The sequence below is a fragment of the Lissotriton vulgaris genome, unplaced genomic scaffold (assembly GCF_964263255.1).
Source record: "Lissotriton vulgaris unplaced genomic scaffold, aLisVul1.2 SCAFFOLD_474, whole genome shotgun sequence".
In the NCBI taxonomy this organism is placed as follows: Eukaryota; Metazoa; Chordata; class Amphibia; order Caudata; family Salamandridae; genus Lissotriton; species Lissotriton vulgaris.
The window spans coordinates 148503-161454 of record NW_028248784.1 but is presented as its reverse complement, the minus strand read 5'-3'; the positions used below and the strand labels follow the sequence as shown (position 1 = coordinate 161454).

Sequence of the window (12952 nt, the reverse complement as noted above, 5' to 3'; positions counted from 1 at the left end):
TCACAGCACATTGAGATGACCATGTGCTGGCATCAAGTGATTTAAAATTACCAACCTGACATTACATATCCGTTCTGTGTTGCTTTCACTTTTACTTTTCTGGCGCTCTCTGGTGTGTGGGGGAAGTAGAGCACCCATTAGCGTAGTGTGGTCACTTTATTGGGTGCAATAGGACGGGGGTTGCTTTTGTTGTTACCAAGTTATCGATTTTAACCTCCCTCTTTACAGATTTGGCTTTATCCAGGATAAATATTCTGCATCTGCATTCAACTTTCCAGCTGAGAACAAACCACAGTACATCCATGTGACAGGTGAGTAGCCAAGGCCCTTGAAAAAGACGGGGATTGAGGGGAGTCTTAGCTGAGGTTTAGCTATTAGTAGGTAATCGGAACAAGTGGCCTGAATCTGTTCTGAAAATGACATTTGTGTAAAGTGTTTGGAATTGCAATACTATGTAGCAATATGTACTTAGTAGAGTTCTTCTCGAAGAGGAGGATGGTCTAAGTAAATTATTACATTTACGAAAATGACATCCAAATGTACTGCTGCCCCTATATAAAGCAAAAACTGAATACATAATGGTCTGCTTAGGTATTTCTGCAGCTTGGGTCATCAAGTAAAAGGAAAGTCTCTTACCACCTAGCTCTTCTCCTTTGTAGTTCCCAGCCTCATCTCTCACCAACAAATTGACATAGCCTAACATCATACTCTAACGCTGACTCGAACAGCTACTAAAATGTTCTTGTTTCTCCCCTCCTCCATGTTTCCACCTTCGGTATGCTTCGGAAAGGTCTTCCTAATGGCAACATGTTGCTTTCAGCAGTTTTTGAATTGAATGTCCCTACAAGTTTCAAACCTTTGCACACATGCCATACCCACATCACCGGTGCGCTGACCCGTACAACCCCCATGTGAGACAGAGTTGCAGGATTCAATGGGGATACCGGGCTCAATCACCGTATTTGAGTCCTTTTATCACTAATGTTTCAGGGCTGTCCTATTGTGAACACTGATAACTGATCACCAAGTACACCCCTTTAGCAGGGTCACGGTGCTTCCCTATATCACGTTTTTTCCAGACAAACTGGTGTTAAGAATTGAGCGTTCCTCCCGAAGGTGGTGATGCCTTTTCATGTTGGATGAGGAATCACCCTTACAACCTTCTTTGCTCCACTACATCCCTCAAAAGTGGAAGAGAGACTCCATTGTTTGGACCCCACGAAGGCACTCAGCTTTTGTATTGATCGTATTAAGAAACATTATGTGGACAATCAGCTCTTTGTGGGGTGCTCTGGGTCAAAAAAGGGAAAGCTTGTGCAGAAATGGAACATCTTGCGTTGGATATTCCTCTGCTTTGAAATCTGCTACACATTAGGTAAGAAGTGGCCACAAAAGGTCTAAGGGCTCACTCCACCAGGGCAAGACTGCTACAGCTGCACCCTGGATAGCTGTCAGGCATCTATGTGGGCATCAACGCATACACTCATGATCACCAATGCTTTGACAGCCAGGTCCATTGAGATGGGCATTTTGCCTGCTCAGTCCTAGATGTTTTAGTCTTAGCCATTCTACAGCCCTCCAGCTTGGGAATTGTTGCTTTGTTATCTATTCACAAGGTGAAGAATCTGCGGTTAGAAGTATCCATCCAAGGAACAAGTTACTTGGTAAAGCTCTTTCTGGTGGATACTCTATCTAACCACAGATTCTTCACAGTTCTCCCACTTCCCCATTCTGTGGTATGGTCTCTTCCATCTAAAAAGATCCCAATTTAAGAAAACACACCCTGGATCATTCAGTTCGCTTGAGGGCCTGAGGGCATAGATTAGTTGATGAAAGAAACCGATGTCCGCATGCATGGGTGCGCCTATGTACGGTTCTGGAGCTGAAAGCGTAGTCACACAGCGCCACTTATTTATTTATAAGGTTTTATATAGCACAAACATGACCTGTGAGGATATCACAGTGCTTTACAAATGCTCGAAAATAAGAAAAAACAGGAAAGCAAACAACAACATAATCAAGAGAGGTATTACTGTGTAAGTTCATGAAATGTAGAAGGTAACCTCTCTAGGACAAGTCAATGAGACTAAAGATATGCTTTTACAGTCTAGTGAAAATCATCATGGATGTAGATCGTGAGTCGAATTGCATGACCTAAGGCAGGAATTTTTTCATAAGTAGTTATTTAATATTATTTTTGAAAGATGCAGTTGAGGAGTCAGTCTGATTTCAAGTGGTAGGGAGTTCCAAATTCTCAGTGCAATACCCAAGAAGGCTCTGTTGCTAGTTTACTTTTTATAGAATTTCTGTGGTATCTTTGCCTCATGGGGAGCCAGTTAAGGGCTTTAATATAAAGGGTAATTTGATTATTTCTTTTTGGTTCTGTGATGAGCCTGGCAGCAGCATCGAGAGAGGCTCTTAGAGGTGCAAACTTGAAACTAGGAAGACCACAAAGGGTTGCCCCTCCCTAGTCTAATCTGGGAGTGACTAGGTCTTGGACCATTGATTTTAAGTCATCCTAAGAGAGACAGGGATTTAATTTCCTTAAAATGTTAATTTGATAGTTCAAACCTTTGACTGTGGAACTACTGTGTTCCTGCATGTTCAGACTCTTGTCAGGTGTTAGTCCCAGAGATCTTGTGGAGTCTATAATGCATAAAGTGCAGTTGAGAGCAGTTAGATAATTTATCCATAGATCAATCTCAGGTGCATGATTGGGTGGGACTTTTAGGAGGAATTCTGTTTTGATTGTATTGAGTTTGAGGTGGTTGCGGGTAAGCCAGTTTTGGGTTTTAGTAGGGTTGTGTTGCGGGAACTAATATCTTCTGGGGAAGAGATTTTTAGGTACAGTTGGGTGTCAACCGCATACATGTGGTAGTGGGTGTTGGAGGAATTCAAGCTTTTGGATAGAGGCTCCTTGAAAAGGTTGACGAGCATAGAAGAAAGAAATGACCCTTGTGGAACCCGTAACGTAACTGGTGTTGCATTGGACGTGGACTGGTTAACCTTAATTCTTTGAGTCCTTTTGTAGAGAATGAGGTGAACCAATTTAGTACCAACCCTGAAAGCCCAAACCTCCTTTCAAATAAGTCTAGGAGACTGTCATGTTTAACTGTATCGAACGCAGATGATAAGTCAAGGAGGATTAGAAGGCAGGATTAGTTCTGGTCCGAGATTTTTAGCAGGTCATCCACTATGTGCATGAGGGCTGATTCAGTGCTGTGGCCTTGATGGAAGCTGGAATTGGTCTAGAAGTTGAGTGATTTATGTGGTTGCAAAGTTGTACCTGAATGCATTTTTCAATGAGCTTAGCTAACATTGGAATGTTGGAAATAGGGCTGAAGTTCTTTTGGTCCAGTCGATTTGCAGTGGGTTTTATCGGAATAGGGTTACCTGTCCTACTTTAGGCAGTCCGGGATAGGGCCTTGCTGAAGTGAAGTGTTTACTATCTTGTTCCAAAGTGGGAGTAAAGAGGATTTGATCTCACTGAAGATATTCAATTGTAACGGGTTTTTGAAGTGGTTTGAGGGTTTAAGCGCAGTAAGGATGTTATGAATGTCATTTTTGCTGAGGGTTTTGAATATATTCCAGGAGGCATTATTTTTGGGGGGGTGCCTCATGAGCCCAAGTGGCTCAGCTATTCCTGAGGTAGGGAGGCTGTTGCACTGCATTTGAGTTTCCCGCATCCAATCTGGCCCCTTGCGAAATTCACAAGGTGAGAAATCTATAGTTTGATAGAGTAACTAACCCCCAGGCAGAGCTATATTGAAGGTAAGTAACTTGTTGTTTGCTTACCATTAGTTGTACTGTCTCATTCCAGACAAATAAGTAGGTTACACCTTTTGTACACTTGACTTTCCAAAGGTAGTAATAGGCAACAGTTAGGCCACATCTATAGTTACACAGGCAATGCCTTTTTTGGGGGAGGGGGGTTGTTATTAGATGTGCTTTGGCCATGCCCTTTTTAATGCACACCCCCTTTTATTACATACCCTTCAGAGTGACCACCCACCTTTTAAAGTCCCCATTACCCTTTTCATTCACTTAAAACACAAGTCCTGCTCTAAAAGTGTTTTGTTATGTTAAAATCTAGATGTAAGAAAGCTTTGTAAACTCAATCAAAACATTAAAGACTTTGTGGGCTTTAGAGTACAAATGAGAAAAATTCCTGTGACCCTAAACACAGCTCTCTCATTGGTTGAGCAATGTGGCCTGTTCCTGTTTCAGCTTGTAAAGACAGAGGCACTTTAATCTTCCTATCGTTGAACGCATGTCATCCAAAGCACAGAATTGTACTGCATGTACAACATTTATCCCATATCAGGATTTATTACATCTGCATCTTTTGCAGTTTGAGCTGGAAGGAACCACAGAAATACCGTGCCAAGTACAACTGACAAACAGGCCTAGAAATGGAATTACATCTCCCCTTTCTTGGGCTTCAATGAAAACAAGCTTTAGCAAGGCCAATAGCCCTGGCCTTTTCGAAGCTGGTGAATGTATTTTTTATAGTAAGCATGTGGAAAAGATTACAAAAAAAAGGAAAAAAATCATACTACCTCCCAAATGTGGTGACCATATACTTTCAATAGAAAATATAACTACAGCAATACATTAGCCACTGGATATAATTTTAATAGAACACCAAAGGTTCTTCCTAGCAATCCTGGTGTACTTAGAACAGTTCTAGAAACACATTTCTGATGGATACTTCTGCCTGTGGATTCCTCGCCTTTTGAATACCCCCTACACCAGCATTACACAGGAAAATTATATCCTAGCTCTCCCAAGTCGACGAGGACGTCACAATGGACAGGCTCAGCTCGCGGCACCGTATGATGTCATCGGAGCCACAAAAGGACCTCGTCGGCGTGCTGACGTCAGTTCCCTTTTTTCCGCGCCGTCGCCGCTTAACGGTTTTTCTGGGGTCTTTCCATTTTCTTCTAAGAAAATGTTGTATATCTTGTTTGTTCCTGATGGCTACTTCTAGGAAGATGGGATTTAAACCCTGCAGAGAGTGCGGCGGGCATATGTCTATCACGGACCCGCACTATGACTGCCTCTGGTGTTTATCTTCGTACCACGACGTCGAGGAATGCCGGAGATGCAGGAAGATGAATCCCAAAGTGATTAAAGAACGTGAAGCCAAGTTGTTCATGGCCAAAGCCAAGATGGAGAAGAGAGGTAGGAAGAGGGCGAAGTCTTTTTATGTTTGAAAAGCTTTATTAAGGAAACAGAGAAGTAGGCAAAAAAAATACCAGCAACAGATTTGGATATTGAAACAGTTCTCACATGATATATGGCTAGTACAATAAAAAACATAAAATCTATTTTAGGGTTTTATATGAAAAAAGGGATGGGAAGAAGAAAGGAAGGAGGAGGAGGTGAATATTAACATGTTAATAGAAAAGAAGAACGCATAATACATTACATAAAACAACGAGTGTGAACAAGCCATTGGTCAATTAACAACATGTGTCAACGTATCTTGGATGATATGAAAAAAGAACAGAGAAAAGGTATTCAAGGAGGTTTAACATTTTCAGAATTGAGGGAGGAGTTACGTTTAAAAACAATCTGATCTAAATAAGTTGTGAGGGGTAACCAAAAAAGCTCTCTATTAAAAGCTGTTGTACAGGAGGAGGCGAAGGCAACATCAAGTCTATGAAAGTGGCAAAGGCTATTCCATCAGTGTTGTGTAGAAAGGTTATTAAGAGTTTTCCAATTGAGGGTAATGTGTTGAAAGGCTAGAGCAAGCATGAGATCAAAAAGCCCACGATGATGAGAGGGTAAAGAGAAAGAGTCAGAGAGGCATCCAGTAAACAGTAGGGGTATTGAATAAGAGATAGAGAGGTTAAAGATGAGAGAAATATAGGTCCAAACGGATCTCTAAAATTTGGAAACCGAGGAGCAGAGAAAAATGAGATGCATAACCATAGGTCCAACAGTTAGAATCTGAATCAGGAGAAAATCGAGCAATAGAAAGAGGGGTAAGATAAAGCCTATGATAGAGAAAAAACATAGATTGAGTAAGAGAGGCAGAACGAGAGATTTTTAAAGATCTAGACCAAAGTTTGTCCCAAACGCAAGCAGCCCATTCACATCCCAGATCAGACTCTCAGGAAAGTTCCAATTTGGATTTAACTCGATATGGATTGGGGGCTAAGTAGTATTTATATATAAGAGAAGCTTTGGGTAAGGAGAGGAGAAGTTTAAGAAGCGAGTTTTGGGCTACATTTGGAGATGAGGGGGGAAGAGAATAGTATATCTCTAGAATAATTGCTAAAAGAGTGGTAAAGTTTTGTAAATAGGAACGAGGACAGTGGAATAAGGCTTGAAATTCAGGAAAGGAGCAAGGTGCAAGGCTATTGAAAAGATGTTTAACCCAAATGATGTTCCTTGTCCTCCAAGAATTCCCCAAAAAATGGGCCTGTTATTGAGAAGAATGAGAGAATTATGCCAAATAGGAGAATCAAAAAAGTCATCACAAGAAAGGGGATTAGGTAAAACTAAAGGCTTTAGAAGAGAACAAGTATGTCTAAACAAGGGGAAGGATGTATGAGAAGTTTTAACTGAGAAAGCTATTACTTCGTGAGAGAGAATGGTAATAATAAGGTTTGCTCAATGGATAGCCAAAGAAGAGTAAAAGGAGAATGCTCAGATACGAGCCATTTCGAGGCTTGACGAAGAGAAAAGGATTTATGATAAAGGCGAAAATCTGGAAAATTCACACCACCATTAGATTTGGTCTCACGAAGAGAAGAAAGGGCAATTCCAGCTTTTTTATTCTTCCAAAGAAATTTGGAAAGACAAGAATCAATACCTTTCATGTATATGGCGGGAATGTGGACGGGAAGCATAGAGAGTATATAAATTAAAATAGGGGCAATCATAATTTTAATTGAATCTAATCGACCCCACCAAGAAAGAAAAAGGGGATTCCAGGAAGAGAGTAGTTTATCAATACGAGACATTAAAGCAGTCATGTTTAACTTAATTGAAGAGGTAATAGAGTTGGAAAACCAAATACCTAAATATTTAATTTTTGAATCATTCCAGGCAAAACCGGTGGATGAAAAAGAATGGGAAAGACAAAATTTAGTAAGGGGAAGGATTTCTATTTTGTCCGAGTTGATCTTGTAACCAGAGACCTTGGAAAAGCAGTCAAATTGATGAAGCAGAGGAGAGACAGAGGTGTCGGGCTTAGAAATAAATGAAAGGATATCATCCGCTTACGCGGCAAGTTTAAGTTGTTGGTCACCAAAAGAAAAACCAGAAATAGAGACATTGTTACACATAGAAGACAAAAAAGGTTCAAGAGCTAGGACAAAAAGAAGAGGGGATAAAGGGCATCCTTGACGAACTCCGCGTTGAAGAGGGAAATAGGAAGAAATAGAACCATTAACTAACACTGAGGCCCTAGGAACAGAATGTAGAAGAGAGATAGTGAAATTAATTTGGGACCAAACCCATACCACTTTAACGAAGCAAATAAGAAGGACCAGTATACTCAATCAAAAGCCTTCTCAGCATCAACTGATATAGCCGCTAGAGAAGTAGAAATAGAAGGAAGTTTGTTGAGAACATTAAGAAAAAGTCGAGAGTTATCAGAAGTGTGTCTGGCTTTGACAAACCCACACTGTTCCTTCGCAATAAGGTGAGGCATGAGAGGATCTAGACATAGAGCAAGCAGTTTAGCAAACAACTTATAATCAACATTTACCAAAGACATCGGGGGATAATTCTTGCAATATTTAGGATCTCGACCCTCTTTATGAATTAAACAAATTGTTGCCTCTTGAAAGGTACCTTCCGTCTTACCATCTAAAAAAAGGAGTGAAAAAGTGTTGAGTTTTGGCAGTAAGGGATCTGAAAAGTGTAAATAAAATAAAACGAAAAGCCATCTGGACCAGGAGTCTTCCCTTTAGTGAGAGAATTTTGGGGTGTTAGATAATTCTGTAAGGGACAAGTCTGATTCAAGAGTATGAAGATTAAGGTGGGATGAAGGGGGGGCTTCAAAGCCGAGGCTCCTCCGTCGACATTGTTAATGTCTTCACCGGCGCCGCGTGTGGCGCCACCGACGCCGATTCCTAAACAATGCTGTAGGAGAGAGGCACAGAGGCTCCTTGAAGAGGAGGAATATGCTCAGAATCAGGAGGAAGGGGAGATTGTTGACTCTATGGATGAGTTTGAAGGCCTTCATGATGCTAGTGGCCTGGAAATTTACCCTGAATATAATCTTCCATCTGCAGGTGGAGGTGTTGTACAGGACATTGCTCCATATGATGTGGTTATAAGGAAGGCGGCTGATTTGCTTGGTTTATAGCTTACCTCAGCTGAGGTAAAATCCAATATTCTCACAGAAGCTTTGAATACATCTTCATCAACTACTGAAGCAATCCTGTAAGTGTGGCAGAAACCTTTATCTGCTCCAGCGGTTTCTCGCTCTATCTCGAGAAGGTACAGGCCTGCCCCTGGAGATCTGGCTTTTTTATCATCACATCCTACGCCGGAAAGTTTGGTTGTTCAGGCTTCTTGTTCCAAACAGTCTTCTGGTGCTTTCCCTACTATTCTGGGTGATAGGGATTCTAAAAAGATAGAGCATGCTGCAAAGGTGTTCTCTTCGGCAAGTATGGCTCTTAAGTCCACTAATGCAACTTGCCTTCTTGGAAGATACATCCATGTATTGATGATTCTGTTGTACAATTAGCTCTGAAGTTCCCTCAGGAAGATCGTGCCAATTTCTTGGAAGTCCTTCCGGATTCACAGGCTCTAGCACGTCAAGTGATTCAGCCGAGCATGGACACTGCTGACTCCGTGGCTCATGTGATGGGGTCTTCTGTGGCTGCAAGGAGACTGACATGGCTCATATCATCTGGCTTCTCTGCTGATGTTCAGGCGACTTTGCTTGATTTGCCCTTTGATGGGTCAAAACTTTTTAGTTCAAAGGCAGACTCAGCCTTAGAGCGTTTTAAAGACAGCAGGGCTACTGCAAGGTCTTTAGGTCTCCAGGTGCAATCTAGAGGATACGGCTACAAGCGGTATCATGGCTTTGGGAGATTCTGCTTCCTTTTGTGGCCATCAGCAGGGCCAGCAGCAGCAGAATCCCTTGTACAAGTCGTACAGAGGGAAGAATTAGAGAGGCCTCAGGGGTGCAGCTCGACAACAATCCTCCTCCTCTACCTCTCCTCCCTCCACCGTTGGTACAACAGGAAAGCAGTTCTAGATCCCCCATCTTAGAACATATTGGTCCGGTTGAAGGTCGGGCGCCCCGTTTTCTACAAGATTGGAGACTGATCACGGCCGATCGTTGGGTCTTGAATCTTGTAAAGAATGGATACGCCCTTCCCTTTTTTGAGTTTCCTCCTCCTTACCCTCCTTGCCAGGATGGGTGTTCAGAGAACCGCTTGCTGCCTTTACAGCAGGAGGGTCTTACTTTGCTTCAAAAAGGTGCGATAGAGGTAGTTCCGGAGCAGGAAAGGGGTCAGGGTTGCTACTCCCGGTATTTTCTAATCCCCAAAAAAGGACTGTAGTTTAAGGCCAAACCTAGACTTCAGGATTTTGAACCTTTACATCAGACAGGAGAAGTTTAAAATGGTGACCTTGGCTCAGGTTCTTCTTGCGCTGCAACAGGAAAACTGGATGGTGTCTATCGATCTGCAGGATGCGTATTTTCATCTTCCCATACTGAAGTCATATCGGAAGTATCTCCGGTTCACGGTAGGGTCGCAACATTATCAGTTTGCTGTTCTCCCGTTCGGTCTTACTTCCGCATCTCGAATCTTTACAAAGGTGATGGCGGGGGTAGCAGCTCATCTCAGAAGGTATGGGATTCCTGTTTTCCCCTACCTGTTGAAAGCGGAGTCTCCAGAGTTGGTTTCGCGCCACTTGCTGGTGACAGCTCATCTGTTGTTCAAATTGGGTTTTTCGATAAATGTACCCAAATCTCAACTGGTGCCTTCTCAGCGCAGCCTGTTCATAGGGGCAATACTGGACACTTCTGTGTGTCGAGCATACCCGCCTCCGCAGAGGATTCTCGACATTCAGGAGATGATTCCTTTATTTCACGATGGAGCGGTTGTTCCAGTCCTGAAGGTCCTTCGCCTGCTCGGTCTGTTCACTTTCTGCATTCTGTTGGTAAACCATGCATGCTGGCACATGAGGGCACTCCAGGGGTGCCTCCGCAGGTATTGGTATCAGCACAACGGAGATCTTGGGGAAAAGATCATAATCTCCAGAGAAGCTGCAGCGGAGTTGACTTGGTGGAGTGTGCATGGCAACCTGCCTCAAGGAAAGCCCTTTCAGCCTCCTCCGCCGGTGACCACAGTGATCATGGATGCCTCCACTCTAGGGTGGGGTGCTCATCTGGGGGATCTGGAGGTCAAAGGTGTTTGGTCTCCAGAGGAAAGGTTGCTTCACATCAACGTTTTGGAATTACGGGTGATTCGTTTGGCACTGAAGGCTTTCCACCCTTCCCTTCGCGGTCAGTCAGTTTAGGTCCTAACGGACAACACTATTGCGATGTGGTATATCAACAAGCAGGGAGGTGTAGGGTCGTTTCGTCTCTGTCGAGAGGCTCTGCAGCTCTCGGTTCAGAACCATCCGATTTGTGTGTTTGCAAATCATTTGGCCGGGGATGCTAAATGTACGTGCGGACAATCTCAGTCGGCGTTACTCGGTCAATGACGAGTGACGGCTTCATCTGGAGGTGGTCCATTGCATCTTTCAGATGTGGGGTTCTCCTCGGTTGGACCTGTTTGCTTCTCACGAGAATGCACACTGCCTGTTATTCTGCAGTCTCCAGTTTCCGATGCAGGAAGCGCTGGTGGACGTGTTTCAATTGGATTGGAGCTCACAACTCCTTTACGCGTTTCCTCCCATACCCTTGATTCCTCGGGTTATTAAGAAGATTCGCCAAGAGCGGGCCCAAGTCATATTGATCACTCCGGATTGGCCAAGAAGGGTGTGTACACAGATCTAATTCACCTCTCACCGCACCTGCCACTCCGTCTCCCTCTCAGGGCAGACCTCCTCTCGCAGTCGCAAGGCAGGTTCCACACCCCACCTCCAGAGCTTTCACCTTCATGCCTGGAGATTGAACGGGGCAGCCTGAGTTCCTTCTCTCTCCACCAGATATAGTGGATGTTATTTTATCGTCCAGGCGACACTCCACTAAGTCTGTTTACTCTTCCCGATGCTCCAGATTTGTTAAGTGGTGCGGAGAGAGAAACATTGACCCTCTTAAGGCCCGTTTGTCTAATATTTTGGAGTTTTCTCTTTCTTTGGCACAAGGTTGTGCTGTGGCTACTGTCAAAGGCTATTTATCGGCTTTGTCGGCCTTTATATGTTTGCCGGACCAGCCGTCTTTATTTAAATCCCCCATTGTCTGAGGTTTATTAAGGGCCTTACAAATAAGTTCCCTCCCACTCCTTTCATTATGCCTCTGTGAGATTTGAATTTAGTCCTTCCTTTTTTAATGGGTTCTCCGTATGAGCCTCTTCATTCTGCTTCTTTCTTTTAAAACGTTTTTCTTGATTGCCATTACCTCGGCTAGGAGGATAAGTGAGTTTCAGGCTCTTAGCTCGAAGCCTCCTTTCCTAACCATTCATGCGGATAAGTTGGTTCTAAGGATGAGGGCTGCTTTCCTTCCCACGGTGGTTACCCCTTTTCATATGGGACAGTCCATTACTTTACCCACTTTCTATTCTCCCCCTCCCCCTTCCAAGGAGGAGGAGAGACTGCATCATTTGGACCCTAAAAGAGCTGTCAGATTTTATTTGGATCGGATTAGAGATCTGAGGCTGGACGATCAGCTCTTCGTGGGCTATGTTGGGAAGGTGAAAGGCAAAGCAGTGCACAAGAGGATTCTTTCCAGTTGAATTATCTTGTGCATCGATTTGCTACGCCCTGGCCAAGAAGGACCCTCCTGAAGGTATGAGAGCTCATTCCACTAGACCTAAATCGAATTCTTCTGCTTTGGCTAGCAGCGTTCCTCTTCTTGATATCTGTAAAACAGCAACATTGGCCTCCCTCCAAGTAACTGAACTAGTTACAAGTAACTTGTTCTTCAGTTTTAATGCACATCATAGGAAAATATGATTTTTATTGGTGCAAAGAAACTGTATTATTAGCTTTGTTTTACTATAATAGTTTAGTTTTAACATGGTTTAGACAAAATGGCTTTCTAAACAAAAAAAAGGTAAAGAATTGTAAGAAAGAAACATTTCCGAAGTAAACCATTGGGCCACTCCTTTTGAAGCCGATGCTCAGGTGATCAAGCCAAATGCTGTCACCCAGTGCATGAAAGCCAATGGCTCAAGTGGGCTGAGCTATAGCCTTCCGCAGTATACTGAAGTAAAATATAAATGATAGTTGGGCAGATCAAATGATGAATAGAGCTAACCACAAGCCCCTGTTTGTACATATATAGTAATCAATTTTGTATTTATACATTTTTTGATTACACAAGGCTGGCAAGACAGCTAAAGCTAGGGCAGTCTCAAAAATCAAGATAGCAATTACTTTCAATGATCTACACTGATCACCAAGCAACCCACAGTTTAATGCTCCTCAAACTCCATTAACGGTGTACTGCTCGTGGACAAGGGTCTGCTCTAAATACCTTTGTTTAACATGGCTGCTCCCAGTATTGATTAACGGCGGCGCAAAATATCCTTTTGCAATCACAATGGCAAAGGTATAGGCCCTCAAGCTCGTTACAGCCTTGTGTGGGATCCGTACCTAGCATCCAGGCACAACCTGAAAACCTTAGCCTTCAATATTTGGTTATATTTACTTTATTTGTGCATTCATAAATACTAAGATGCACGATTCTTGTCACTCAGTCTACAAAATGACAGTTCAATACTTTTCTGAACACAATGGTTACAGACATTCTAGATGTGCATTTCTGATGGATACTTCTATCCGAAGATTCCAGACCTTGTGATTA

General features: G+C 43.0%; 1 protein-coding gene across 1 annotated transcript in view; it reads left to right on the top strand.

Moving 5' to 3' along the window:
• LOC147663828 (GATOR1 complex protein DEPDC5-like) overlaps positions 1-12952 on the top strand; it is a 585638-nt gene that overhangs the window by 555759 nt on the left and 16927 nt on the right. Inside the window, exon 42 of the mRNA XM_086950176.1 lies at positions 229-311. Within this exon, the coding sequence (XP_086806302.1) occupies positions 229-311 (83 nt within the window). The remainder of the gene's footprint in view (positions 1-228; positions 312-12952) is intronic.